The sequence below is a fragment of the Phycodurus eques genome, chromosome 15 (assembly GCF_024500275.1).
Source record: "Phycodurus eques isolate BA_2022a chromosome 15, UOR_Pequ_1.1, whole genome shotgun sequence".
In the NCBI taxonomy this organism is placed as follows: domain Eukaryota; kingdom Metazoa; phylum Chordata; class Actinopteri; order Syngnathiformes; family Syngnathidae; genus Phycodurus; species Phycodurus eques.
Genome location: NC_084539.1, coordinates 24063834 through 24091484, shown reverse-complemented (window position 1 = coordinate 24091484; position 27651 = coordinate 24063834). Strand labels below are relative to the sequence as shown.

General features: G+C 43.2%; 2 protein-coding genes across 3 annotated transcripts in view; one reads left to right on the top strand and one right to left on the bottom strand.

The window, feature by feature from the left end:
- Window positions 1-269: 269 nt before the first annotated feature.
- LOC133414151 (zinc metalloproteinase nas-4) lies at window positions 270-4476 on the bottom strand. The gene is made up of 8 exons (XM_061699302.1): window positions 4360-4476; window positions 4202-4245; window positions 2283-2352; window positions 2101-2215; window positions 1338-1510; window positions 693-774; window positions 497-618; window positions 270-415 (listed from the first exon to the last, which is right to left on the bottom strand). The coding sequence occupies exons 2-8, from the start codon at window positions 4238-4240 to the stop codon at window positions 270-272; spliced, it is 747 nt and encodes a 248-aa protein (XP_061555286.1). The 5' UTR covers window positions 4241-4245; window positions 4360-4476.
- A 7064-nt stretch (window positions 4477-11540) lies between these two features.
- The window catches only part of scarb1 (scavenger receptor class B, member 1), a 37967-nt gene continuing 21856 nt past the window's right edge, over window positions 11541-27651 (top strand). The window contains exons 1-5 of one of the 2 annotated variants that reach the window (XM_061697654.1): window positions 11541-11817; window positions 15932-16092; window positions 18314-18455; window positions 26304-26507; window positions 26583-26678. In XM_061697654.1, coding sequence (XP_061553638.1) covers window positions 11698-11817; window positions 15932-16092; window positions 18314-18455; window positions 26304-26507; window positions 26583-26678 — 723 coding nt within the window. In that variant the 5' untranslated portion in view covers window positions 11541-11697. Of the gene's footprint in view, window positions 11818-13568; window positions 13902-15931; window positions 16093-18313; window positions 18456-26303; window positions 26508-26582; window positions 26679-27651 lie in introns of those variants that run through there. The other variant, XM_061697655.1, reaches the window with a different exon arrangement.

Below are 27651 nucleotides of genomic sequence, written 5' to 3'. Positions count from 1 at the left end.
TTTTTTCTCTTTTTTTAAAAAAAACAAAAGACATTGAAGTTTCTTTGTCATGATCCCCTTCGCCATTCACCCCAATCGGATGGAATTATTTAGACCGGTTTTGACAGATTAAGATAGCTCCATTAACGCGCACCCTCCATCCCACCCAGCTGGTAATTTAATTTAAAAAAAAAAAAAAAAAAATCAGGTGGGGAAGAAACCCAGATCAAGGTACCATTGTCGTGATGCCACAAAAAGGTGACCGATTTTATTTAAATACTGTCATCTGTTCAGCTGGTGTTTCTGGCGCTCTCCAGCAGGGACCGGGTGGTATTGCGGGGGAGGGCGATGGCATCTTCCTCATGCGCAAGAAAGGGTGGCGCAGATTTGTCTGCAGGTTCCAACCACTGGGGTGCCACCACTCTGCTCATTTGGTCTGGTAAAGATGGCAGACTAGTCAAGTGCACATTTATGGGTAGAATCTGAGTGTTAGCGGCTAACAAAAAAAAGAACGTACCACATTTGTAGAGCAGACGAACTCTTCGGACGTCTGTGTGAGTCATGCCGACGCGCTGACCCATGTTAGTGGCCTTCACTTTGGCCACGATGGTGGGCTTCCCATTTGCCGAGAAGAAAGTCCTACCCCCGCCGCCGACACACAATCAGCCAAACCACCACCGTGATAACTTTAGCTTGCGTGGTGCGTGCGATACCTGCCGTAGTGCATGATGGAGGTCAGGTCGTACGCGAGCTGGAACGTTTCCCCAATTTGCTTCCGGAAGTTTTTATGATGCCCTTGAAAACAAAGCAGAGGCTGTGCTGGGAAGCACTCCCTATACATTACGTTGTGCTTTCACCTTTTTGTCACGAGCATCGGCTAGCCCATATCAAGGGCTCTAAATGCATCCCACAATGCATTGACAAAAGTAGTTGGCATTTGATTGGCTGTGATTTGAATCAATCACTTATTCCTGACTCCCTAATCACTATAGAGGGAGTTTTATTACGTGGACAGTTTGTTAAAGGTCCACTCAAAAACCCTCTTTAGTGATTAAGCAATGACTGATCAGAATCATTCCCTACTCCACAATCACAAAAGGAATTTTAAATGCTGGACTATATCGTGGACCTAGATAGGGCTTTTTCAGGAACCATCTTGTGATTCTGGAGTAGGGAAGGAGTGAATATTCAGAACACTCAGAATCATAGGGTCCTTCCCTACAGTGATGTTTTTAGTGGAACTATATAGTCCACTAAAAGTCCTAGTTGCTGATTAGGAAATGAGTGAATGATTGTCAACACAGCCAGAAAGTGACAACCGTCGACTGAGTGAGACGTTTGCGAGAAACTTTTCCGACCTTTCATGATGTTGCCGGACACAATGCTGATGTATTTCCCGCGGTCCATCCTTGTGTGCTCGTGGTAGAATCCCAGCGCATGGAGGACCTCGTGGACGATGTTGCCTAACCTGCAGTTGCTGCCCATATGCACATCCTGCTTGCCGCCTATGAAGCCCACGTAGGACGCACACCTGCGTCATCACATGGAATGACTCCAAATAAACCACAGGTGTCAAAACCAAGGTCCACGGGCCAGATGTTGGCCATGAAAGCTTGCATCAAAGTTTCCCTTGACTTCGGTTCAAAATGAGCTATAAAATGATTAGTCATTCACGATATGGTTTCACAAAACCCACCATGAGTAAGTGAAGAGTTCATTGAAAAGGGCTACATATGAAAATTGAAAAAATTTTGATTTGCCAGAGTCCCATTAATTCCAAAAGGCTACCTTCCCTAGCATTAGCTGAAGATAGACAAATGTCATCAGGTCAGTCACTGCCATTTCCTCCCAAAGAAGTGGTAAAAGACAATAACCAGGTGAGATCCTCTGAATAAATAAAAACCACAGAAGTCTCAGACCAATTAACATTTTCCCAATGTTTTCCCTAATGTGGGTCACCGGATTTGGATGAAGTATTAGCGTAGGTTCTATGGACATTTGCCCATACCTACTCCACACCTCCCTCAAATCGGTCTGGGTTTGCAACTGCGACCTGCCCCAAATAGTATAGCAGCTCACATGTATAAAAGTGTCAAAATATGAGCGAGAAGCTTTTCTTACCCAAAGCCGTCTTTGAAGTAGAGGTAGTCCACCTCGGTAGTACGCTTGTGGAAGGACAAACAGGTGTGGGAATAGATCATGTTCAGCGCCATCTCAATGTCATTGGTGCGGAAGCCTTTCGCACAGAAGGGTTTCGCATTTAGCTCATCGTTAAACGTTTGCGCTCACACGCGATCTCTCACCCAAATTGGAAGCAATCTTGTATGGGATCTTTGTGGAAGGCCACAGTCTGTCCACTGCGTTACGGTTACTCTGCACAGGAAAAACGAGATCTTATTTTACCTCCTAAACCAGACATGCGCAAAGTCCGGCCCCCGGGCCGCATCCGGCCCGTGTTCATATTTCCACTGGCCCGACGCCTCTGTCATAAAACCAATAATAAATGTGGCCCGGCAGTACAAAATACACGCGCAATTTTATATTTCACCACAGGATGGCAGTAAACTGGTGGCTGAACTCTCACGGGGCCGTTTTGCACATGATCTGTTTTTTGCCCATTTCTAAAATGGCAACTGGAAGTAAGAAAAGGAAAGTTGATAGCGAGGGCTGACGTTTCCAGGAAAAATGGAAGTCTGACTATTTTTTCACTGAGTTTAGAAACAACTGCGTCTGCCTAATTTGCCAAGAGACTGTGGCTGTGTTCAAGGAGTTCAATATAAAGAGGCACGACCAGACGGAACATGCTAATTACGACAAGCTAACTGGGAACAAACGCAGTGAAAAATTGAAGCAACTGGAAGCTGGTTTAACGGCACAGCAACACTTTTTCACAAGAGCCAGTGAGTCGAATGAAAATGCAACAAAGGCGAGCTATGAGGTGGGCAACGCTGATTGCCCAGCACTGCAAACCTTTTACGGAGGGTGAATTTATTAAAGACTGTGTGATGAAAATGGTGGAGAACATTTGTCCTGAGAAAAAGCAACAGTTCGCCAATGTTTGCCTGGCTCTTAGCACTGTGTCACGAAGAGGCGAAGAAGAAGTTTCTTCTGATATTAAGAGACAGTTGGACGCAAAAGGAGTGAAGATTGAATTTTTTTCGTGAGCCTGTGACGAAAGCACGGATGCATCCGACAGCGCTCAGTTCCTGATTTTTTTTTGAGAGGAGTGGACAGTGAAATGAACGTGCGTGAAGAGCTACTTGACCTCCAGAGCCTTAAGGACCAAACAAGAGGGAACGATTTATTTGCTTTTGTTTGTTCCGCCGTACATGACATAAAATTAAAGTGGAATAAAATCACGGGGACTATTACGGATGGCGCACCTGCCATGGTTGGCGAGCACAGTGGATTATCAACCCTAGTGTGTCAGAAAGTAAGCGAAGAAGGAGGTAAAGCTATAAAACTCCATTGTATTATTCACCAAAAAGTTCTGTGCCAAACCGTTTCCGTGGATCTCAGTGACGTTCCAGCCCACCTGCAGCTGGAGCTCATTGAGCTGCAGTGTGACACGGAGTGTCGCAGCCTGTACCAACAACTCCCTTGTCAACCTTTACCAGCAGCTGGATAAAGACAGGTTCTAAGAGATTCGTACATTTGCTAAGACAATGTTGAGCTTGTTTGGCTCGACATACTTGTGAGAAGACATTCTCAGTCATGAACATGAATAAGAACCGCGTGAGGACAAGACTAAGCGACTCCCACCTGCGTGACATCTTGCACATTAAAACCACCGCTTTTGAGCCAGACCTGCCCCATTTACTGCAGTCGAGATCTCAGTAGCACCCTTCACATTAATGCAAACATGTTTGTTGATTCTGATGAATAAAGTTTGAGTTTGAGTCAAATTTCATAAAAATACTTTATTTTGCATTTCATTAATTTTTATTTTAACCTTCATTTATCCAGGTCAGGCAGTTATAAGATCTACCTAGCAGCAGACAGTATAGTAAAACTGTAAAATAAAAATACAAAAAAGCATTCCCCTCGTCGGTAGCATGTAAAATTAATGCTGGCCCGCATGACAATTTTTTTTACGGCAATGTGGCCCCTGAGCCAAAAAGTTTGGGCACCCCTGTCCTAAACGAATGGTATTCAGATTGCTCAGTTCCACACATCAGTACATAAGCATCAGAAATCACGTCTATGAGACGCAAAGACTCACTTGCAGAAGCATGTCACCCTCCGCCACTGCATCATCCATCAAGCCTGTCGACACAGCACAACAAACAGCATTTTTTCATCGTGGCACACCCTCGAAATGAAACAATCCCAAAATTCTAACAGTATGCATAGGCTGTGCATATTGATAAAAAGCATCACCTCTCTGCCTGTCGGTGTTTTTCAACCGTTGCGCCGAGGCACATTAGAAAATCCAGAGCACACCAAATAAGTTTCCAAAAGTATACTGAAATAATGCTCATCTCAATTTACTCCCAAATGTACTTCACCAGTGTGAAATGTAGGCCACAAAGCTGTTTTATGAATGGCCAACAGGTGGATCCACTGGCTCATTGAGCCTTCTGCCATCTAGTGGTAGCGCATTCAATTGTTCTGCTTCTCGCTATGTCACTGGCATGGATGAAGCTAGATCAATGTGTTTGGAATCACTAGTCTAGGATACATGCTTGTGATTAGGCCTCATTTGGACAAATTCCCTTGTTGGTGTTCATCAAATTACGAGGCCTGGAACGGGCTCAAAATGGCTTCCGGCTTACAGTCTTATGCAAGCGTCCTTGAAACCTTTTTATGTTATTGGATCAACAACATTCAATTATCTTTTGAAAATAGTAATATTGATTAATTTTAAAATCATCCTAATCAAAAGATCAATTCATCTATGGAAAAATATTTACACTTCCACAAACCTAATGCCAAAATGTCTTTACCGTTAGGTGTCCGAGATGAAGTTTCATGATTTGCAACGTTTTCTGAAGATGCCAATGACATTTTTGGATACATCAGATTTCTCTCCTATTGCTTAATTTGCATTTTCCATGGAAACGAACAAATGAATCTTGGTGTCGAAAGAATTCCTCGCTTTCACTTCTTTTTGAGAGGTCACTCAAACTATCTTGACCGTTAATGCCATTGGAGAGATTCTCATGTTGCAATAAACCAGAGGGATCTGTGAGCTGAAGTGCCAGTATGAGACTGCTATTTTGCATTCACACAATAGCAGAAAGCAAAATGCTGTTATTTCTGAGACATGAATGTATGAATTTGTGAAAGTGTGGGAATTGCTGCATGTCTTTCCCATTATTGTGATTGTATAAAGACATGCATGTGAAGAGTTTAAAGTCTATTTAGTATCATTTAAGCACTTTCATCTACAGAGTTTGAAGCGCATTTCCATCAAATTTCATGTTGCCAATTGAAACTAGCTTCAAGAGGAATTTGTTCAAACTTTCCAGGGGTTGCTACGGAGCTTTAAGGGATTGTGGTTGGAACCTTTTTTAAAAAAAAAAAAAAAAAAAAAAAAAAAAAAAAAAAAAAAAAAAAAAGACATTTTCACGAGGATACCTACACTTGAAAAAACCAATGAGTTTGTGCATGTTGATCCCATAGTCATCAAAAGAATTACAATTAAAAAAAAGAAAGGGCCTACCAATCATCATCCTTGTCATCATTATTATTATTATTAGAAAAAGAAGAAGAAGTGCGCACTGGCCTGCTAGCGTCTCCGGGTTGTTCTCGGTGTACTCGAGGGCTTTGACGAGGAGGTCTGCATTGGATTGATGACAATTGATCGGGGATAATGCTGACAAAAAGTGACATGCTAACTCTACCTTTGTCTTTGGCTGGTGACGGAGCACAGTGGCCTGAAACAAAACACACATCAAAAGAAAAAGCTCAAGAACAAGTTAATGTTGTGGATGTTTACCATGCTGAAGGGTTGCACAGCAGAAAAGTGCAGCAAAGAGCAGCAACATGGTCACACTGGCTCATTAGCGCTGAAGCACATCACCTGGGCGACACCTTCTTAAATAAGACAATTTGCTAATTAACTGGATTGGGAGCCTTCTGCTGCCCGATGACTGGAGGACTGCACTGCAATTGTCAATCTAAAAACACTGTTCACTACGCCCTAATTATGCTATAGGGACTTTTATACAGTGGACGTAGATAGTTAGTAGTGGACCTAGAGTAAATGATCCAAAGTCAGCGACTTGCGTTGGAAATCAGTGATCGTTTCCTACTTCCCTCATTTTAGTTTGCGCGTGTGTGTGTTTGAGTGACAGAAGGGGATGGATTTTATGTAAATCACTGAGTTGCATTTCACTGTATGAAAAGTGCTTTATAAATAACATTTTGCTTTGAATCACTGCAGCAACCGTCCCTTGCCATATTGCAGTTCACATTTTGCATTCTCACCATATCACAGATTTTTCCATCGGAGATATCTAATTTTGTGTCGCAGATTTGTGTCTTTGTGTCTACATTGTGTCTTTGGAGATCTAGAGAAAGCCTATGACAGAGTACGCAGGGAGGAACTGTGGTACTGCATGCGGAAGTCTGGAGTGGCAGAGAAGTATGTTAGAATACAGCAGGACATGTACGAGGGCAGCAGAACAGTGGTGAGGTGTGCTGTAGGTGTGACAGACAAATTTAAGGTGGAGGTGGGACTGCATCAAGGATCAGCCCTGAGCCCCTTCCTGTTTGCAGTGGTGATGTTAGAACAAATTAACACCAGTTAGAACAAATTGTAATCCGTCCACTGATGGTCAAGGGCAGACAGCTGCTGGTGCACTTTCAATCGCTTAATTGAGAAAACGTTAAGAAATTAAAACACGTAACATCGCGTGTCGCTCACCAGGCCAGGCCCTGCCTTTTAAATCCACACACACTCAAAGTCAGTGTACATTGTGAGGATGCCGACCCCAAGTGGACAAAAATAATGCCTGCAGCTCACATGCATATTTTGTATTGGTATTATGCGTAAAGGTTTAAAATATGTACAAATAATAAAATGAATACATGGTCACTACAGATTTCCATCAATCGAGAAAAAACAAGGGACTACAGTATGGGGATTTAGAGTACCTTCTGTTTAGTACCACATTGTGCCACAACATGCAGCAATGAGCTCTACTGGAAGACATGCAGCAAGATTAAGAGAAGAGAAGCAGAGGCAGAGAAGGTCCCAAACTAAGCTCCAGTAATGTTCATTGTTCCCACGTTGCAGAGAATAAATGCCTGTGAGGATTGTTAGATGCAATGTTTGTATGTGTTGATTCTTTGTTTGTGATAATGTCGCACTTGTTTGAAGGTTATAATTAGACAGGGACCTGTTTCAAACGCTCCACCATCACTCCAGTCCCCAAGAAAGACACACTTAATGTTAAAGTAAAAAAGTAACAACAATCAAATACACTTTTTTACGAAGGAAAATAAAAAGAATTGTGTGGCAACAGTGAAGCCGTGCATTTCTTTCCATTTACTGTGGATTGTTTGACAATGACCTCCCAGTCATTTTCCTCAATATGTTAGAAAGGGGGCGGCACGGTGTACGACTGGTTAGCACATCTGCCTCGCAGTTCTGAGGACCCTGGTTTAAATCTATCAATCAAATACACTTTTTACTAAGGAAAATTTTAAAAAATAGCATGGCGACAGTCAAGCTGTGTGTTTCTTTGGACTTTTATCTTTAGTGTGTAGGTTAATTGAAGACTCTAAATTGTCCGTAGGTGTGAATGTGAGTGTCAGTGGTTGTTTGTTTGTATGTGCCTTGCGATGTGCTGGCAACCAATTCAGGGTGTACCCCGCCTCTCGCCAAAAGATAGCTGGGATAGGCTCCAGCTCGCCCACGACCCTATAAGTGGTACGGAAAATGAATAAATGTTAGAATGGGAGCTATCTGCCTAACTGGTAAAATGCTATTGGACAGCTGCGCTGATGCTTTGTCACGCAATCAGCTATAAATGATTGCATGCTAAAATTGTTGACTCAATAGTAACTATGACCGTAATTTCTCGTGTATAATGCGCATCCCCCCCCCCCCCAAACAAAATTGTCAAAAGTCAATAGTGCGCATTATACATAGGTACAGGGGCAAACGGGGAAAAAAACTTTCACATTTTATAAATGTATGCCGCCATCTAGTGGTTAGGAAAAAGCTGTACACTTTCATTCCAAAATGCTACCACCACCTAGTGGTTATAAAAAAGGTGTAGCCTACACTTTCATTCCAATATGATAGGGGTACGTACGACTGTATATATGTACAGTTGTGCTCATAAATTTACATAACCTGGCAGAATTTGTGAAATATTGTATTTTTGTTTTGAAATATGACTGATGACTGAACAGGAACCATCATTCATTTCTTTATGGTTATGTTTTGTTTAATGATAATGCTTTTCTGAAAAGCTTGACCCTTTAATTTGAATCCCATTAAAATAAAATTGAATATGGCCCTCATGTTTTGTATAAAGAATTAGGGTTAGATAGATAGATAGATAGATAGATAGATAGATAGATAGATAGATAGATAGATAGATAGATAGATAGATAGATTGGTAGATGCCAAATTATTAATAATATGAAGAATATGAACCTAGTCTTTTGTTTTCGATTGAGAACTAACGTGGATGTGTGGTGAGCAGAATGTTGCCAGCCGAGTGAGGGAAGGAAGGCGATAATACGCAGAATGTTGCCAGTTGTCTTGTGGGGAAGGTTCCTTTTTCTTTCTTTAGCAAGCGCCTCTATCAGCAGAGAGGAAGGAAGGAAGGAAGGAAGGAAGGAAGACTGGGACTGGTTGGAGGCGGTCTTCCTTAATTCCTGCTGGCGACGTCAGATGAGCGACCACGGTGAACGTCATGTGCGCGGCGATGAAGAGAGGAGCTCTTCATCATCAAATGCGGCGCATCCATGGAGAAAGAGGCCTAGGTTAGGCGGCACTCGCACACACTCCAACCTTTTGTGCGTGTGCGTTGCCAGCAGGAAGCATGTGACCGCCGCCATTATGTCGCACGCCATCTACGGCCAACGCAGTCTTCACTTGGGTGCTTCTCGTCCCTTAAATGCCACTAAAGTCAGATGCAACATAAAACACAACCATTACAACCAGGGACTTTCAAATTGTAATCTTGCGATCACAGCGCGCGTGACGTCAAGTTTTCAGATTTCAGTTTTTGTGAGTTGCACACAACCACACGGCATGGTTCAAATCTTCTCCCCATTTAGTCCAGTTACTTCGTTTCAGCATCTGCTCTCGCCCGTCTCCACATCTTCAACGGGATGCATTCTTCGCCGAATGGAAGTCGGCCGGCTCCATGCCGAGATAAAGCTCCTCGCGGTGCATCATCAACAAGTAACAAGTAACAAGTCAAAAAGCGCAGATATTCTCCTCTAAAAAAAGATATTAGTATGACCCAAAATGAATACAGGTGGGAAAGTACAAATAAAGGAGAAAGTTAACGGAGATGTTGTAAATGAACTGCCGATTCACAAGCACACACAACAACAAATGCCAATATTCTCTGCCCGAAAATGACACGGCTAAAATGCTGTAAATAGTGCAAAATGGCAAACACAAAACATAAAAAAGCGTGACAAGCTTCGACATCATTCACATTCATGCGTCATGCCGTCATATCATCACGGCACGTTGTCGTCGTCACACTATCGTCACATCTTGTCATTCCGTTGCACCGTTGCATCATCACACATCATGACATCGTCGCTTACAGTAGTGCATTTGTATTATTCATTCATATCATTGTTTTCCGATCATTGCGTCATCTCGCTGTGATGTCATCGTATCACGTATAGTCATGTTATAGCTTTGTCTCATCATTCCGTCGTCACGCCATGCCAGCATATTATCGGATCGTGTCATTTTATCGCCAGATCTTGTCACGCCGTTAAATCATCGTGCCATCATGTTAGCGTGACATGTCACCAAATCCTCATGTTGCCATGTTAGGTCATTGCATACTGAAGTAACTTGACAAGTAAAGGTATAATCATGTTATCATATCATGCCATCCAATAATCATGTCACATTGCCACGGTCCCAAATGAGAACGTGTTGCATTCGTCATTTGTCATCTGACTTCAACGTGACTTCCTTAATTTAAAATCAGGCAAGTTGCACAAAATATCCAAAAAGTTAAAATCATCTCTTTTTTTGTGTGTGCCTGTGGGCAAATTTATGACCGCACTACATTTCACCACATCCTGCATGCACGCACACACACACACGCACGCACGTACACACACACACACACACACACACAATGTATACTGTGTGCTTGTTGACAAAGTGTGTATTTTATTGTGAGTCAAGCGTGTTGCTCTGTCTTCAATATGTCAGTAAGCAAATGTCATTCCTGGAGCCTTTGTCACGAAGAAGACACAAAGTAGGATGCAGTCATACAGACTCACAACAGATGATGCAAGAAAAAGCACAAATCAATGAAATAGAAATAAAAATGGAGTCTTACTGGAAGGTTTCAAATGCTTTTAAAGACATCTCTTAACTTCAAATGTTTGTGTAAAGATGCACGTCATGTTCATTATAATATGTACACCCCACAGTCGATAATATGACGACCTTTTGTACAATGTGCAACACAAAGGGCATAAAAAAAACTTTTGATTTTGAGTTTTGATCGATTAAATATGTGGTGAGGCTTTATTTTCACCTTTATAAGGAGTCAAGTTGTTTTCCTGCTGCATGCCATTCATTATACTATTTGCAGAACAGTAACTTTGACGCAAATATGTTTTGCTTTAGTGACACCTCAAATTATAAAACAGCAAAAACAAGACAAGTAAACATTTTTTTTAAATCACTCCATCCACTGCATCTTTTCACACATGTTCTACTTCCTACCGCCACGCATACTCTGTTTCTTGCAGACATATACACACACTGTAAGAGTGTGAGGTGCCTAAACTTGTCCGACTTCCAACTGGTTGCCATTTCCCTCCCTCATCATCAACACGGCAAGCCGAGAATTCGCCGCCTAATCTTTATCTTCTACTCAAAGATTGTGCTGATCCCAAAACCAAAGCCATGCAACGCCACCATCTGCAGGGATCTGGTACTCATGGCGGCTGTTTACAAAACTGAACTTCGAGCTGGGCGAGACAGTCTTCCACGCCTACCCGTTGAAAAACGAACTTGACTAATAAATTACGCTGTCTTACGCTCATGACACTAAATGTTTGGATTAAAAATGCCCACGGCAGTGAAGGACTTAAATCCCAAGTATGATGAACACATTTTTGTATTTGTTGCTTAAAGCAGAAAACAGTGTACATGTGTACACTTCATGTGTAAACAAAACCTCCGTATTTAGAAGAGTCGCAGAAGCAGACACAAATGTACATGTGAAAAAAACTTTCAAATATATATATATTTTTTTTGAGGAGAGAATTTTCCTGGGAAGATTTGAGGTGGCCCCTCCTTGCAGGATGTCGGGGGCGAGGCCTGTTATCGTGGAGCCGCAGAGACATATAAAGTCAGAACCGAGACCACGACAGCCTCCATCCCTCCCTGTGCCACGGCTGCCACCTCCATCCTCTGATCACACCTCACAGGCAAAAGGAAAAAGAACTGCATCCATCCATCCGTCCATCCGTCTGTCCGTCATCTGTCCGTCTGTCCGTCATCACCCATCTGTCCGTCCATCTCCCTAGTTGCTATCCAGCATGGCGGTGGACAAGTCCAAAGTGGCTTTGGGCTTCATGATGGCTGGAGTTCTCATGGCTCTGTCCGGAGTCATCCTCATCTTTGTGGGCCGGACCGTCATGAACGACCAGATTGTCAAGGTACGTGTGCCTGTGTGTGTGTGTGTGTGAGTGTGCGCCTGTATGCGTGTGTGTACGCGTGTTCGTATGTGTCTGTGTGTGTGTGTGTATTTGTGTGAGGGAGAAAAAAAGAGAAGCACTTCAGATGATTGAAAGTGTTAAGTATGGGAGTGAATAATGCAAAACAAAGTTATCAGGCTTGTAACTCATTGATTGATTTCAAACCGCACTTAGCTTTTATTATTTTTTTAATTCTTATTTTTTTTAGTGTAGTTGTTTTTTTAGAGTTAGGGGTTATGAACCATTATAATAAAATAGTATCATTGTTTTTGTCAAAGTTATTGGTAAAAAAATTATTTGGTTAGTTAGTTATTACAAATCTAATTTGTTGATTGATTGAAAACTGTAATTAGCTATTCTTATTTTATTTAGTTGTGTTTTTGCATCCTTTGTATAACAATAATAAAATATATTAAATGATGTTATTAAACACAATAGACTTTTACAATCACTCTTGTTTATTTGTTTTATAATTCACATAGCTTTTATTGTTTGTTTTGTGTTTTTTATTATTTCCGTTATACTTTTAATGCTAAAATGTTATTGTTATTATTGTTAGAATACTAAATGGTATGACTAAAGGGACTGTAAAGAAGGATATTCACACCGCAGGGAAGTGTTGTTGAAAAGCCTGCCAAATTTGAATGTATAAAAAAAATTGCCACATATATAAAATGAGGCTCCAAAATAATGAACAATAGAGACCACCCGCCCTCCAACTGTAGGAATTTGTGGGCATGTCCGGTGAAACGAGCCCTGCTCGACCTCCACCTCTCAGTCAAATCTGTTTGTCCATACGGTATGCTCAAGGGTCTGTAGTGAGCTACAGGCTGAAAACGAGGTGCCGCTGTGTTTAATCAACAGTTAACTTTTCCTCGTTGGCTTGTTAGCTCGTGGGCTAGCGAACATAATAAAACGTTAACTTTCCCGTAAGTTTCTCTGCTGTGTGGACCCACACACAACAACACTTAGCGAGGGCTTTTTGACGACCCCGCCGAGGGTCTAGTGAGCTCGTTAACTTGCTAGCTCATTAGCTCGCGGGCTAGCAAACATAATAAATAGTTAACTTTTCCTTAAGTCTCCCTGTTGTGTAGATCTCCGCGTGGCACATGAGCGAGACTGGAGTACTGGACGGACCCAATGCCAGTCTGTCGGTCCGCGAGCCCGCCAGCAGGGAGTGGAGCCATCCAAATTGCCAACGGCTCGCTCTGTGCGCCGCGTGAAGCATAACACTTCATGGTAGATGTATTTTGTGAGATGTAGGGTTAGCTTGTTGGCTAACTGCACACTGTAGTGGTAGAAATGGGCCAATGTTTTTTTTTAGATCACATTTGCGGCGAATAGCCACATGTAAAATGATGGCACACGTTGCTTATATCGAGGGTGGAAATTCTATACAACTAATAGGAGTGTCAATGCTACTAATAAACACATTACTGTATTTGTATGCAATAGGTCATGAGTAAGTGCTCAAAATGTTGGTTTGGTGGGCAGACAAAAGTTTTGATGACTCAACATTCAAGTTCAACACAAGTAAACATGAAAACCTTATGAACCTTGTCCACGTCAACTGACTCGTGTTTGCTTTTTGCCCAACGAGCGCAATGAAGCGAACTCCAAGCACCCTAAAAACTAAAAGAAGACGCGGACTGCATTTCCCAGAATGCCACGCGAGAAGGAGGAGGAGGAGGAGCAGGTTTGTCTATAAATTAGATGGCGAACGAACAGACGCCTCAAGCGTCTCCGTTGGAAAAGTGTCTTTTGCAATGTCTCAACAACGGCGGCGAGTTCCTCTCGGGACACTTTAAGGGACGCGGACGCGAGGAAGCCCTGCGGACGCGGACGTGCATTCAGCTGGCCCGTGTGGCAGCCAGCAGCTAGCAGGTTAACAGTTAGCTCCCACCAAAACAACGACAAAAGTGTCGATGGGGGTGAATAAAAGCAAAGTGGTGGTAGGTTTCATGGTCATGGGGGTCCTAACGCTGGTGCTCGGGACCATCGTGACCATCGTGGGTCCACTGATTATCGACGACCAGATCGTTAAGGTGAGTTCCGACGGACCTTGAACGCCGCACCAAATCAACCCACTAAACCATGATACGAAAACAAAATTCCAACACCAATCTCTCGTCTTTCACCACCTGATTACTTTATCATTCATTTGTACGTGTTTTTACATCATTTGTCATTGAATAAATCAGTAATTTGGAAGTGAACGTCATATTTTCAATAATTGTGTCTTGTGGGTCATTAAAAACAACAAATGGAAATGGCAAATCTGTGATGTTTTATTTTCACTGATAAATGTAATCAAGTAATTTCTTTGCTGGTGATAATTGGACAACTGTCTTCTTCTTTTCCTTTCAGCTTGTCCCTTTAGGGGTCGCCACAGCCCGTCATCCTTTTCCATGTCAGCCTATCTCCTGCATCCTCCTCTCGAACACCAACTGCCCTCATGTCTTCCCTCACGACATCCATCAACCTTCTCTTTGGTCTTCCTCTAGCTCTCATGCCCGGCAGCTCCATCCTCATCATTCTTCTACCTATATACTCACTCTCTCTCTTCTGGATGTGTCCAAACCATCGAAGTCTGCTCTCTCTAACTTTTTCTCCAAAACATCAAACCTTGGCTGTCCCTCTTATGAGCTCATTTCTAATTTTATTCAACCTGGTCACTGCGAGAGCGAACCTCAACATCTTCATGTGCTCTGCTTCCTGTTGTCTCTTCAGTGCCACTGTCTCTAATCCGTCCATCATGGCTGGCCTCACCACTGTCTTCTAAACTAGCAGAGACTCTTCTGTCACATAACACACCTGACACCTTCCTCCACCCGTTCCAACCTGCTTGGATCCGTTTCTTCACTTCCTGACCACACTCCCCGTTGCTCTGGACTGTTGACCCCAAGTATTTCAAGTCATCCACTCTTGCTATCTCTTCCCCCACCACCCCTCTCATTCATGCACGTATAGTCTGTTTTACTTCGGCTAATCTTCATTCCTCTGCTTTCCAGTGCATGCCTCCGTCTTTCTAACTGTTCCTCCACCTGCTCCCTGCTTTCACTGCAGATCACAATGTCATCTGCAAACATCACGATCTGCGGGGATTCCACTCTAACCTCATCTGTCAGCCTATCCATCACCACTGCAAACAGGAAGGGGCTCAGGGCTGATCCCTGATGCAGTCCCACCTCCACCTTAAATTCGTCTGTCACACCTACAGCACACCTCACCGCTGTTCTGCTTCCCTCGTACATGTCTTGTATTATTCTAACATCTCTGCCACTCCAGACTTGCGCATGCAGTACCACAGTTCCTCTGTGGGTACTCTGTCATAGGCTTTGTCTACATCTACAAAGACACAATGTAGCACCTTCTGATCCTATCTGTACTTTTCTATCACCATCCTCAAGGCAAATAATGCATGTGTGGTACTCTTTCTAGGCATGAAACCATACTGTTGCTCGCAAATACTCACTTCTGTCCTGAGTCTAGCCTCCACTACTCTTTCCCATAACTTGATTGTTTGGCTCATCAACTGTATTCCTCTATAGTTCCCACAGCTCTGCACGTCACCCTTGTTCTTAAAAATGGGCACCAGCACACTTTTCCTCCATCCCTCAGGCATTTTCTCACCCGTTGGAATTCTGTTGAATTGGACAACTGTAATTATGCTTAATGAAATATGCATTGCCAATCATAAACATTTTTTTTCCAAATCAGTCAGTCATCATCAACCCCCCCAAAAAACAAACAAGCACATGCTACTTTATCCAATGTTAAATAAAACAACAACCAAAAAGTCATTGTATATACCAGTTTCTTACTACATAGTATTTTTATTTTTAGACAGTCTGTGCTCTGTGTGCTGCTGTAACTTGAATTTACCCTCTTGGATGAGTTGGTCTCTTCTCCATTTATTCACCACATATGAAAAACACATTTAGATTCGTTACTGTAGTTGGGGTGTGTCACTCCATTGCAAATGCGTGTGTACAAAATGCGCGTTTTCAGCATAAAATGTATTCTACACATGGAAACAAAATGGAACATGTAAACTATGTCGTTGGCCCCCCAGAACACAGTGATCGACCCCAAGAACGAGGTGTCGTACACCATGTGGAAGGACATCCCGGTGCCGTTCTACATGTCGGTCTACTTCTTCAACATCCTCAACCCCAAGGAGGTCCTGAACGGCGAGAAGCCCATGCTGGAGGAGCGAGGACCATATGTGTACAGGTCAGAGTTCGGCGCTGCCGCAATGCTCACCTTTGAACTTTGCACACTTTAAGACATGGAGATAAATACAGCTTTCTGGATGGAATTGAAGTCAAAGCAATCAAATCTGAAAGTTCAACGTGACTCTTTATATTTCAAGTGACAGTACACAAGCTGGAGGCTTATTTTAGCAGGCCATTTACATATTGTGTCAAACAAATCTAACGTTACATGAGAGCGGTCGAAAATGCAATAAAGTCAAATGATACAATCAGTGCAGATTCATTTGCCGTACCTTAAATGAATTCATGATAATTTGTTGTTCAAAATACATTGAAAGAACATCCATCCATCCATTCTTTGAAGCGCTGCTCCTCCTTGAGGGTCACTTATGGGTATGCCGGCACCGATTCCAACTGACTTTGGGCGAGAGGCGGGGTACACCCTGAACTGGCTCCCGGCCAGTCCCAAAATGTTAATACGTCCAAGGTTTTCCCACATATACATTTGTGGCGGGCCGCCACAAATAGAATTTGGCTTTTGCTGTGCTGAGATTGTGCCGCGATGTGTTCCTTTTGTGTGTGCTAATTATCCATACCACCGATTTTCTTTCTGATACGATACTGAAAATACAGTCCCTCCAATGACTGGAGTATCAATATTTACTTTTGAGAATCGATCTTCTGGTATCAGCGAGATCGACATTTCAGAGAGTATCGATCTTTCACCACACCAGTGACGTTGCTCCAACCAGTGTAAAGGCGTCTCGCCACAGCACACTGTTTTTGTTCGTATTTGTGTGTATTTTCGAGTTTGCGTGTTCTCCCTGTGCCTGTGTGGGTTTTCTCCGGGCACTTCGGTTTCCTACCACATCCCAAAGACATGCTTGGTAGGTTGATTGAGGACTCTAAATTGCCCGTAGGTGTGAATGTGAGTGCGAATGGTTTGTTTGTTTATATGTGACCTGCGATTGGCTAGCGACCAGTTCAGGGTGTACCCCGCCTCTTGCCTGAAGATAGCTGGGATAGTCTCCAGCACGCCCGCGACCCACATGAGGATAAGTGATACAGAAAATGGATGGATGGATGGATATGTGTATTTTCGCTTCGAAACGCCACTCCGTGTTGGGCGCTGCGAAAAGACGGGAAGCGAACAAAGCTGCAGCACCGAGCACGGCGAGTTCCCCCCCGACCCCACGCTCATGCGTGTAAACTAACTCTGTTGACTCCTTTGTACACAATTATACAGTGTTAAAGTTCTGTAAAAAACCTTTTTGAAACAAATAAGGATATACAGTATATGCGACTGTTAAGTCTCATGACCACCATTAATATATGACTGCGTCAGGACTCCTACTGTAAACCCACAAGTTCTTCTTTCAAATCATTCAAATCATTTCCAACAAAAGTATCTAGTTATTTTTTTCTGTACAGTACTGCATGTTTTGACAACTACTACATTGTTACCAAAAATTAAGTTCTGCTTGTTTGTTAACAAATACACATTTTATATTCAAATCACACTCATTATGTTTTTCCCTGAACCCAAACGCACATGTATGCTGATATGAAGTTAAAATTTTGGCTGGTACAGCATTTATGAAAAGTAAAAACAACAACACAGTACATAGAACACATGTAAACACATGCATGCCTTTTGTTATGCTTTTTAAGAACATGCACGTTTCCCTTGTTTTTTAAAATTATATAAAAGAAATGATCTGTCTAGTCAGCCACTGCTTGTTGCAGACCTACTTCATATTCAGAGTAAAATATTTTGAAGATATAACACGAGTCACTCTCAATCTTTATTATATACAAAGCTACGGTATCCCAGTTACGTTAGACTACACACATTGTGCATGGTCCAGTGCTACCAATGGAAAAGTTAGTGTAGAGCCCTGTAAGTGTTTGATTTTACATTTTATATTATTCTATTTCTATAAATGTATTTGTTTTTATTTACTAAAGTGATTGTATTTTTTTTTATTGAAATATTTTAATGTATTGTAAGGTATTAGGTAAGTGTTCGTTTAACTTCAACGGCCCGATTAATTGGCTCGCCCATTTAACGGTTGGCTTCTGTTGTGGAAGGTTTGATTTGTAAGCCAATGTTTTTTATTCATGTCTGAAGAATTGTCCGCATCAAGTTTCTCCATGGGCACAAATTTTGAGCGATGATGTCATTAAAGGGTGAGCAAGTTGGATGACGTGGCCTTGATGTGTGGTGTGTGCGTGCACAGGAAGCAGTGTCAGAAGGACAACATCACGTTTCATCCCAACAACACGGTGACCTACCGAGAATACAGACGCTACTTCTTCGAGCCGAGCATGTCGGCCGGAAACGAGTCTGACGTGGTCACCATCCCCAACATGCTGGTACTGGTAAGATGGACTTTTTGACTACATCAGACTATAACTCTCTGCATTTGAAAACAATGTGTACTTATTACTCAAAATAGGCTTGTTACTTTTTTCAACCTCCGCGGATGACGACATGACATAAAAAAGACGGAACGAGAAAAGGAGGTGGTCAACCTTTTGACTGATGAATGCTCTATATAAAAATCCCAACGTTGCTTTGTTCAGAATCATTCACTCATTCCTGACTCACGAATCACTACAAAGGGACCAATCTAGGTCCACTATTCAAAAATGCCGATGTACTGTAATAATTAGGCAGTGGTTAATTTTCCAGTGATACTATGTAAAAAAAGTGCAAATACCTGGTTACTGTACTGAAGTAGATTTTTCAGGTCTCTGAACTACACTAAACTTTTTCAAACGACTTTTTACTGTCCAGAATCAGAATCAGTTTTATTGGCCAAGTATGTTACAAGACACACAAGGAATTTGTCTCCAGTAGTTGGAACCATGCTCGTATGACAACAAACAGCCAGTATGACAAAATATACATTTAGGACAAAAAACAGGAGTGTGGAGAGTAATTGAACAATGAAAGTGTACCACGAGTCTGGTGATTAGGGTTGGGCATCGTTTGAATTTGAGCGATTCTGGTTCCTTATTTCGATTCCGGTTCCAAATGATTCTCGATTCTTTTAGGGGACTGGGTCAAAAAAGTTTACATGGTGTAAATAAAGGGTGTCCAAATTATGAACATCCATTTTCTTAGCAGCCCGCAGCATAGACTAAAATGAACATTTGACTCGTGGTTCTTTATAACCAGTATCAATATCAAACCTATGAACGAAAAGGCGTGTGTGGAAATAACCCAATTGACTTAATATTCATTAATTGTTTCAAAAAAAGTTAAATATAGCGTTGTACAAATAAGTATTTGGGACTGTTTCATCACGTCAAATGGTTTAAATGTGCAAGTTTTAACTTGACTTCCTGTTTTAAGCTTGTATCCTTTTATTTTGGAGGGAACACACCGGAACTCACCATTTTGACACGAAAAGCAACTTTACACGGCACCAGTGATTCAAATGTATTTATTTTATTTATTTATTTAAAAAAAAAAAGTTATCTTTTTTAATGGATGGAACCACATGCTATAAAACGCTGATTCCTTTCCCGATTTTGACCGATGAGGTACAAGGTTAGTGTTTGTGATACTGTGAGACAACGTTTATGTGAATTTTGTCCCAATAAATTGCGATGTAAAGTTGCTACGGTGAAGTTTTAGCTCAATGTTAAGCTTTTTTTTTTTTTTTGTCATCGGCGCTTACGTTGGTTTGAAGACTAAAATAAACGCTAAAAAACATCAGTGCAAAAGTGCAACCAACCGTTTACCTTGTTCGCTGTCTCAATGTTGGCATAGACGTATTTTATTGTTTCACTCACCCAGTTGACTTCACTGAAGCTCCGCGCGGTGTAGGCTGAGGCTCGGCGCGAGTCAGATGCTACACATTGTGCAAGCCTCCTTTGCGCAATATCATTGCATTCCAAGTGTTGCACTGAGGCGACTGGTCATTAATTCTAATAAAGTTAAGAGCACACTTGTTCGCTGTCGCCGTTGGGTACAATGACGACTTCATGCGCGTTCTTCTTCGTTGGTTTTCACCGCTTCTTCTTCAGGGTGGGCGGACTGTAGTCAGGGAACCGAAATCTTTTAATTGTAACGATTCCAGGAGAACCGGATCGATAGTCCCGGTTCCAGTGGTTTCTCTCTTCTCGATGCCCAACCCTAGTGGTGTTGCTGATATAATGGCAATTGAGCCAATGATGCAGTCCTCAAGCAATTTAAAGTGATTAATAGTGCAATGATCTGGCACAGTGACGATTGTGCAAATGGCGCAGAGTTCTCAAACACATAAGTGGGCAGTAGTAGTCAACTACAGTATGCAAATAGTGCAGTGTCCTAAAACAGTGAGGGTACGAATAATGTAAGTATCCTGACAGAGGCAGCATGCAACAATGAAATTGTAAGTACCGTATTTTCCGGACTGCAGAGCGCATAGGCCGCGCCCACATTGTGTAGAAATTATTATTTTTTCATATATATAAGATGGCGCCTACCAGTGTGGTCGCCTCGGTAACGCGCTCTCTAGTATTGTTTTTGTGTTTTTTGTCCATCTTTGGAGACCTTACACGACTCACTTACACAAGGGGAGACCTGCTAACCATCAAGGTGGCTACTCCGGACTTTCTGTCACCAACTTTCGCAAATCCGCTCAGTTTTTTCCCCGAGTTACTCACCGGAGCGGCGTCCGCGGTTTTCGGCGCATTGAGACAGAGGGAAGCGTGGCGGCATTCAGGTGAAACTCCGCAAGAGAGGACACAGATTGGCGTTCCCGTCGATCCACCTCGCGAATCTACGCTCCCTACCCAACAAAATGGACGAGATTCATCTTCTGTTAAAGACCAGTAAAGACTTCGACGTTCCGCGGCCATGTGCTTCACGGAGACCCGGCTTTGCGACGCTGTACCCGATGGCGCCGTCATGCTTCCCGGCTTCCACATTCATCGAGCGGACCGCGACATGGAATCATCGGGGAAAACGAAGGGCGGCGGGATATGCCTCTATATCAACGAAAAATGGTGTACGGACGTCACGGAGCTCAGCACACACTGCAGCCAGCATTTGGAGTCGCTGTTTTTGAACTGTAAGCCATTCTACTCGCCACGTGAGTTCGCATCATTCATACTGGCTGGAGTCTACATTCCGCCTCAAGCTAACATGAACACCCCATTGCTAACGCTCGCCGAACAAGTCAACGAAATTGGAAAAAAACACCCGGACTCACCCCTCATTATTCTCGGGGACTTTAACAAAGCTAAACACAACCACGAACTCCCTAAATACAAGCAGCACATCGACTGTCCTACCAGGGAAAATAATACTTTAGACCACTGCTACACTACGGTAAAAAACGCATACCGTGCTATACCTCGTGCAGCCCTGGGCTCGTCTGATCACTGCTTAACTCACTTAATACCGACGTACAGGCAAGAACTTAAATGCGTGAAGCCTACAGTGAAAACAGTGAAAAAGTGCACCTAATGAAGCAAAGATGGAACTTCAAAGCTGTTTAGACTCCACAGACTGGAGTGTCTTTGAAAATTCAGCTGACAGCCTGGATGAATATACTGACACTGTTACATCCTATATCAGTTTCTGTGAAGATGTGTGTGTACCAACAAAATCATTTCACACATTCAACAACAACAAGCTGTGGTTCACTGCTAAACTTAAGCAGCTTCGCCAAGCTAAGGAGGACTCATATCAGAGTGGGGACAGGGCCCTGTATAATCGAGCTAGAAACCAGCTGACTAAAGAAATTAACATTGCAAAGAGGAACTATGCAGCAAAGTTGGAAAAACAGTTTAGCGCAAATGACTCTAAATCAGTCTGGCATGCATTCCAATCGCTGACTAATTACAAGCGACGATCCATGAACAGGATGTGAGACGCATCTTCAAACAACAAAAGATTAACAAAACGGCAGGCCCAGACCATGTGTCCCCATCCTGCCTCAAAGTCTGCGCGGACCAGCTCGCTCCAGTCTTCACTCAGATCTTCAATAGATCTCTGGAACTGTGCGAAGTTTCACTTTCAAACGCTCCACCATCATTCCAGTCCCCAAGAAACCTGCAATCTCAGGTCTAAATGACTACAGGCCTGTCGCTTTGACATCTGTGGTCATGAAGTCCTTTGAACGTCTCGTGCTGGACCACCTCAAGAGTGTCACAGGTCCCCTGCTGGACCCCCTGCAGTTTGCCTACCAAGCGAACAGGTCTGTGGATGATGCAGTCAACATGGGACTGCACTTCATCCTAGAACACCTCGACAGTGCAGGGACCTACGTGAGGATCCTGTAGAGATGATCGTGGACTTCAGGAGGCATCCTTCGCCACAGCTGCCCCTCACGTTGTCCAGCTGCCTTGTGTCAACCGTCGAGACCTTCAAGGTACTGGGAATTACAGTCTCTCAGGACCTGAAGTGGGCGGCCAACATCAACTCCGTCCTCAAAAAGGCCCAGCAGAGGATGTACTTCCTGCGGCTTCTGAGAAAGCACGGCCTGCCACTGTAGCTGCTGAGACAGTTCTACACAGCGGTCATCGGATCAGTCCTGTTTTCTTCCATCACAGTCTGGTTTGGTGCTGCTACAAAAAAGGACAAACTCTGACTGCAACGGACAATCAAAACTGCTGAAAGGATTGTCGGTACCCCCCTACCCACCATTGAGGACTTGCACGCTGCCAGAACTAAGACAAGGGCGTGTAAAATCCTCTCGGACCCTCCGCACCCCGGTCACCAGCTCTTCCACCTCCTTCCCTCAGGCAGGCGCTACCGATCAATGCAAACTAGAACTAGTTGACATTCCAACAGCTTCTTCCCTCTTCTTCTTAAACACCTGACCTACAATTCCATTACAACATGCTGGCAATTTTTTGACTTGAGTTCGTTGTCACATTTCTGTGGGGCCAATTATGTATTACTCGTGCACCAACTGTAGTTGACTCGCCATTCTGCACTATTTGCATATACTGGCCACTCATGCCAGAGTAGCATCTGCTCCATTTGCACACTGATTGAGGAGTATCTGTAACATTTGCACAACCAACATTGTCCCAGATTATCGCACTACTCATCACTTTAAACCGCATACACTCCTTGAAGTCTCAGCGCCCTTCGCACAATGGTCATTGCACCGGACTATTGCAATATTAGTCATTCGAACTGCTCTAAGTGCTAGAGGACTCTGCATCTTTTTGCACAATTTGTCAAAAAAATAAAATGTACCTGCATTACCAGATAACCAGCAACCCTTTACTGCTCAGTGACTGTTTTTTTTGTCAATGTCTTTCTGTCTCCACTCTGGAGCTGCCCACGGTGAGAGGCGCCGAGCAGGTGTAGGTATATTCAATTGACTGTCTGTTGTCGTACTAGAGTGGCTCCAACTACCGGAGACAAATTCCTTGTGTGTTTTTTGGACATACTTGGCAAATAAAGATGATTCTGATATATTAGCAGCACCAGACTATATGCCGCGGATATATACATTGTGAAATGAGATATTTACACAGAAAGATTTTGTAAATGTTTATTTACATACCTTAATTGTTTCCAAACAGTGCCTGTAACACAGCAGTAAAATGGCTCTAACATAATAGAAAAGTAATTGTTTTTATTCATCCTCCTCTTGTTCACTGAAGTCGTCATCTTCAGTGTCGGAGTTGAAGAGCCTCAGAACATCTCCGTCACACACCATTTCAGTCTCTCTGTCGGTGTCGATCTCATTTTCATCTCGAGACAGTTACCGCTGAAGTTGTGCTGTTCTCCTCACGTAGCAGTCCAGCCTTTCAAAATCGGTTGGTGATCGTAGATTCTTTCACACTGCTCCACGCTTTTAAGATCCACTGGCAGACCTCAGAAAAGGATCTTCGCATGCGGCCAGTTTTTTGAAAGATTTCTCGCCGCTGGTCATCCAAGCCTCCCACTCAACTCAGAGTGCAGATTTAAAAGCACAATTCACACCGATGTCCAGTGGCTGCAAAAACTTTGTTGTACCTCCAGTAATCACAGCTGGAATTGAGTTTGAGCTCTTGATTGCTGTTTTCACAGAATCTGTTATATGGCCCCTCATACTGTCCCAAAAAAGCAATGCTTTTTTACTACTGTAACACTCGGTCAGCCATTTATTTTGTTAACTAACGACTATGCCTTGTGGGAGTTTTTCTTTTGGCATAGTCGGCCGCTTAAAAATCACCATTGGTAGAAGCTTTTGTCCGGATGCGGTGCAGCTCAAAACACACGTGAAGTGCGTTCTCTTGTAGCCAGTTGTTTTCACCATAATGGATGACGCTCCTGTCGTGTTAACAGTTCGAGTTAGATGTAGGTCGAACGTCAAAGGCACTTCATCCATATTTATGATGTCGTCTGGTCCGATGGAATCCTCGGCTATTTTTGTTGCAATGAATTTGTGGAAGTTTGCAACTTTTTCCTCGTAGTTGGGAGGGAGTTGCTGACAGACAATCATCTGTGCCCTGATGGACAAACCTTTTTGTCTCATGAATCGAAAACACCATGACTGTCCACCTTGAAAACCTTCAATGCATATTTAGCTGGCGATTTATTTATTTATTTATTTTTATTTTTTTTATTTAAAATTTTTTTTTTAGCTTTCAGTCGAATCTGCACGGTGGATACACCTCGGCCGTCTGCTCTCTGTGTGTTCACCCAGTCCTCAAGAACATTTTCAAGTTCGGGCCATCTGCTCTTATGACCTGAAACCCTTTGTTGTCTTTTGGCATTGGATCAGTTCTTCACCCTGCCGTCTCCAACGCCTCACTATCGATTCGTTAACGCCAAGCTTATGTGCAGCAGCTCTATTTCCCTCCTGGTTAGGCAGATCGATGGCTTTCAACTTAAAAACTGCATCATGCACTTTTCTTCTTGTACTTTCCATGATGAGTGTGTGAAAAATAAAACATATTTTGCGTTCGTGCGTGTCCGCTGCGCTTTGCGTTGAGTGCGCAAAAAACTAGCATAGTCTTCTTTTACACGCTGGAGGCATCTGCACATGCCCAAACCCTAGTTCGTTATGGGAAACGGTCATGTTTTAAGTATTACGTTCGAACAAGTTTTTGTTGTACATTTAAACAAGTTGGGAAAATCTATATTTCAGCCACATCGTTGCATTGGCCACAGGGTTCAGAGCACAGGAAAAAGGTAGCGGCTTATAGTCCGGAAAATACGGTAGGTGGGTATCAGTAATTCTTTCAGCAGCCTTGACTGTCCTTTGCAGTCTGATTTTTGTCATTCTTTGTAGCAACACTAAACCAGACTGTGATGGATGAACACAGAACCGATTCAACTTCTGCGACAGGCCGTGCTTCCTCAGAAGCCGCAGGAAGTACATCCTCTGCTTGGCCTTTTTGAGGATGGAGTTGATGTTGATATCCCATTTCAGGTCCTGAGAGACTGTAATTCCCAGGAACTTGAAGGTCTCGACAGTTGACACAGGGCAGTCGGACAGCTTGAGAGGCAGCTTTGACGAAGGATGCTTCCTGAAGTCTACGATCATCTCTACTGTCTTGAGCGTGTTCAGCTCCCGGTTGTGTCGGCCGCACCAAAGCTCCAGCCGCTCCGCTTCCTGTCGATACGCAGACTCGTCAACGTCTTTGATGAGGCCGATGACTGTGGTGTCGTCTGCAAATTTGGAGTTTGACAGCCGGGATCGTTGAGGTGCAGTTGGTCGTGTAGAGACAGAAGTGTATAGAGTGCATAGTGCAGCCGCTCCGCTGGTAAGTAACGCAGAGAAAAAACTTTGTGGATTTGTGAAAGACTCGCCTGGCCGTGAAAGGGCGCCTATCGCTCGGTAGGAACTGGAAAGCGTTTAAATAATTTATTGCTTACCCAATCTTTTTGTTTTGGTTTGTCAGAGAGACTTCTGCCTTGGACGCTGTGACCCTACATCTTTTCTTCAGGCTGAATTCACGTTATCTGATAAAGATTTTTTAGTTAATGTGATATTTGACGTTCATGATCTGATTGCGACTTAATAAAAAATTCAGAAGTTACTCACCAGTTCGTACTTGACTTAATTTTCCACTGAATACTTAGTTTTACTCTTACTCAAGTCATTATTCAGAGGACTACGTTTTACTTTGAGTTGAGTCAGATTATTCTAAAGCAACAGTATTCTTCCTTGAGTATATTTTTGGGGTACTCTAGCGACCTCTGGTTGTGCCGAATTACAGAGCGGGAGTACTTTTGCCACCTCAGTTGGGGCCCTTTTGATTGATTCATGTGGCGTCCCTCAGGGTGCAGCGGTGATGATGGAGAATCTCCCATTCGCAGTGCGGCTGATGATCAGCGCCACGTTCAAGACGTTCAAGGAGGGGCCGTTCCTCACCAAGACAGTGGGCGAGCTCATGTGGGGCTACGAGAGCGGCCTAGTGGACTTCCTCAACAAGTACCTGCCCGGAATGCTGCCCTCCTCCGGGAAGTTCGGACTCTTCAGCGAGGTGAGCGCCCGCCCCCACACAAGCCCCCCTCACCCGGGGGCGAGTCAGCATGGCTGACTCACTCTGGTTGTGCAGTTCAACAACTCTGACACGGGTCTGTTCACCATCTTCACGGGCCGGGATGACATCCGCAACGTGCACAAGGTCAACTCCTGGAACGGCCTCACCAAGGTACCCGAACGCTTCATGCTAATGTTAGCTCGGCTGAGCTCTCTGTGACATATTTGCATGTAAGTGAAAAAAGAAAAATTGAAAGTGTGAAAAAAAACTTGATTCTGAGTATTTGGACAATTTTAAGTCAAACAAGTTCTCTACGATTAATCAATTATCAAAATAGTAATTTTCATGATGGATTGGCTGTCGATTAATCGATGAATTGTTGCACCTCTAGTCCAATTCCTGATACTCGTGATCCTTGCTGGCGCACATGCTCACTGTGTCGCATGTTTTGCGTGAAGGTATCATTCGTGTTCATGTTTTAAGCTGCTTGCTGATAAAACATTTGGGGTCGCTGCATGGAGAGATACAAAAATGAGATGAAATGCCTTCTTTTCTTGAACACTTTATTTTTGGGTGTATTTAATGAAGGGGCATACATGGTTAAGAGCTTGTCTGTTTATTGGTTATCCTGCTTGCATTTTCCTCTGTTTATTTAACCTTGCCCACAGAGTGCCTGTGAGCAAAAAGTCGTTCGTAGAAGCCCCTCATAAATACTAAACACTTGTGTGTATTCTTCTGCGCACACAATGAACCCATCAATGTTTGTTTCCTCTTCCAGCAAACGCACTGAGCAGCTGTGCATTGACGAGCAAACAATACAAGTGAAGAAGCCTAACAGAGCAGTTAGCATAAGCTGCCTGGAAAACGACATCGTGTTTTATTTATTTATTTAATTTGTCACATATATTTTATGTAACCGCGGCACGGTGGATGACTGGCGGACGACTGGCGTCTGCCTCACAGTTCTGAGGACCGGGCTTCAATCCGCCTGTGTGGAGTTTGCATGTTCTCCCCGTGCCTGCATGGGTTTTCTCCGGGTACTCCGGCTTCCTCCCACATCCCAAAAACATGCATGGTAGGTTAGTTGAAGACTCTGAATTGCCCGTAGGTGTGAATGTGAGTGAGAATGGTTGTTTGTTTCTAT

What these genes read in the sequence shown, in the direction of transcription:
- LOC133414151 (XM_061699302.1), bottom strand. Translation starts at nt 4,240, where the DNA reads ATGGATGATGCAGTGGCGGAGGGTGACATGCTTCTGCAA. An exon ending in AGGGTGACATGCTTCTGCAA is followed by an intron (nt 2,353 to 4,201) that starts GTGAGTCTTTGC and finishes TTTCCTGTGCAG; the next exon opens with AGTAACCGTAACGCAGTGGA. An exon ending in TCGTCTGCTCTACAAATGTG is followed by an intron (nt 416 to 496) that starts GTACGTTCTTTT and finishes CATCTTTACCAG; the next exon opens with ACCAAATGAGCAGAGTGGTG.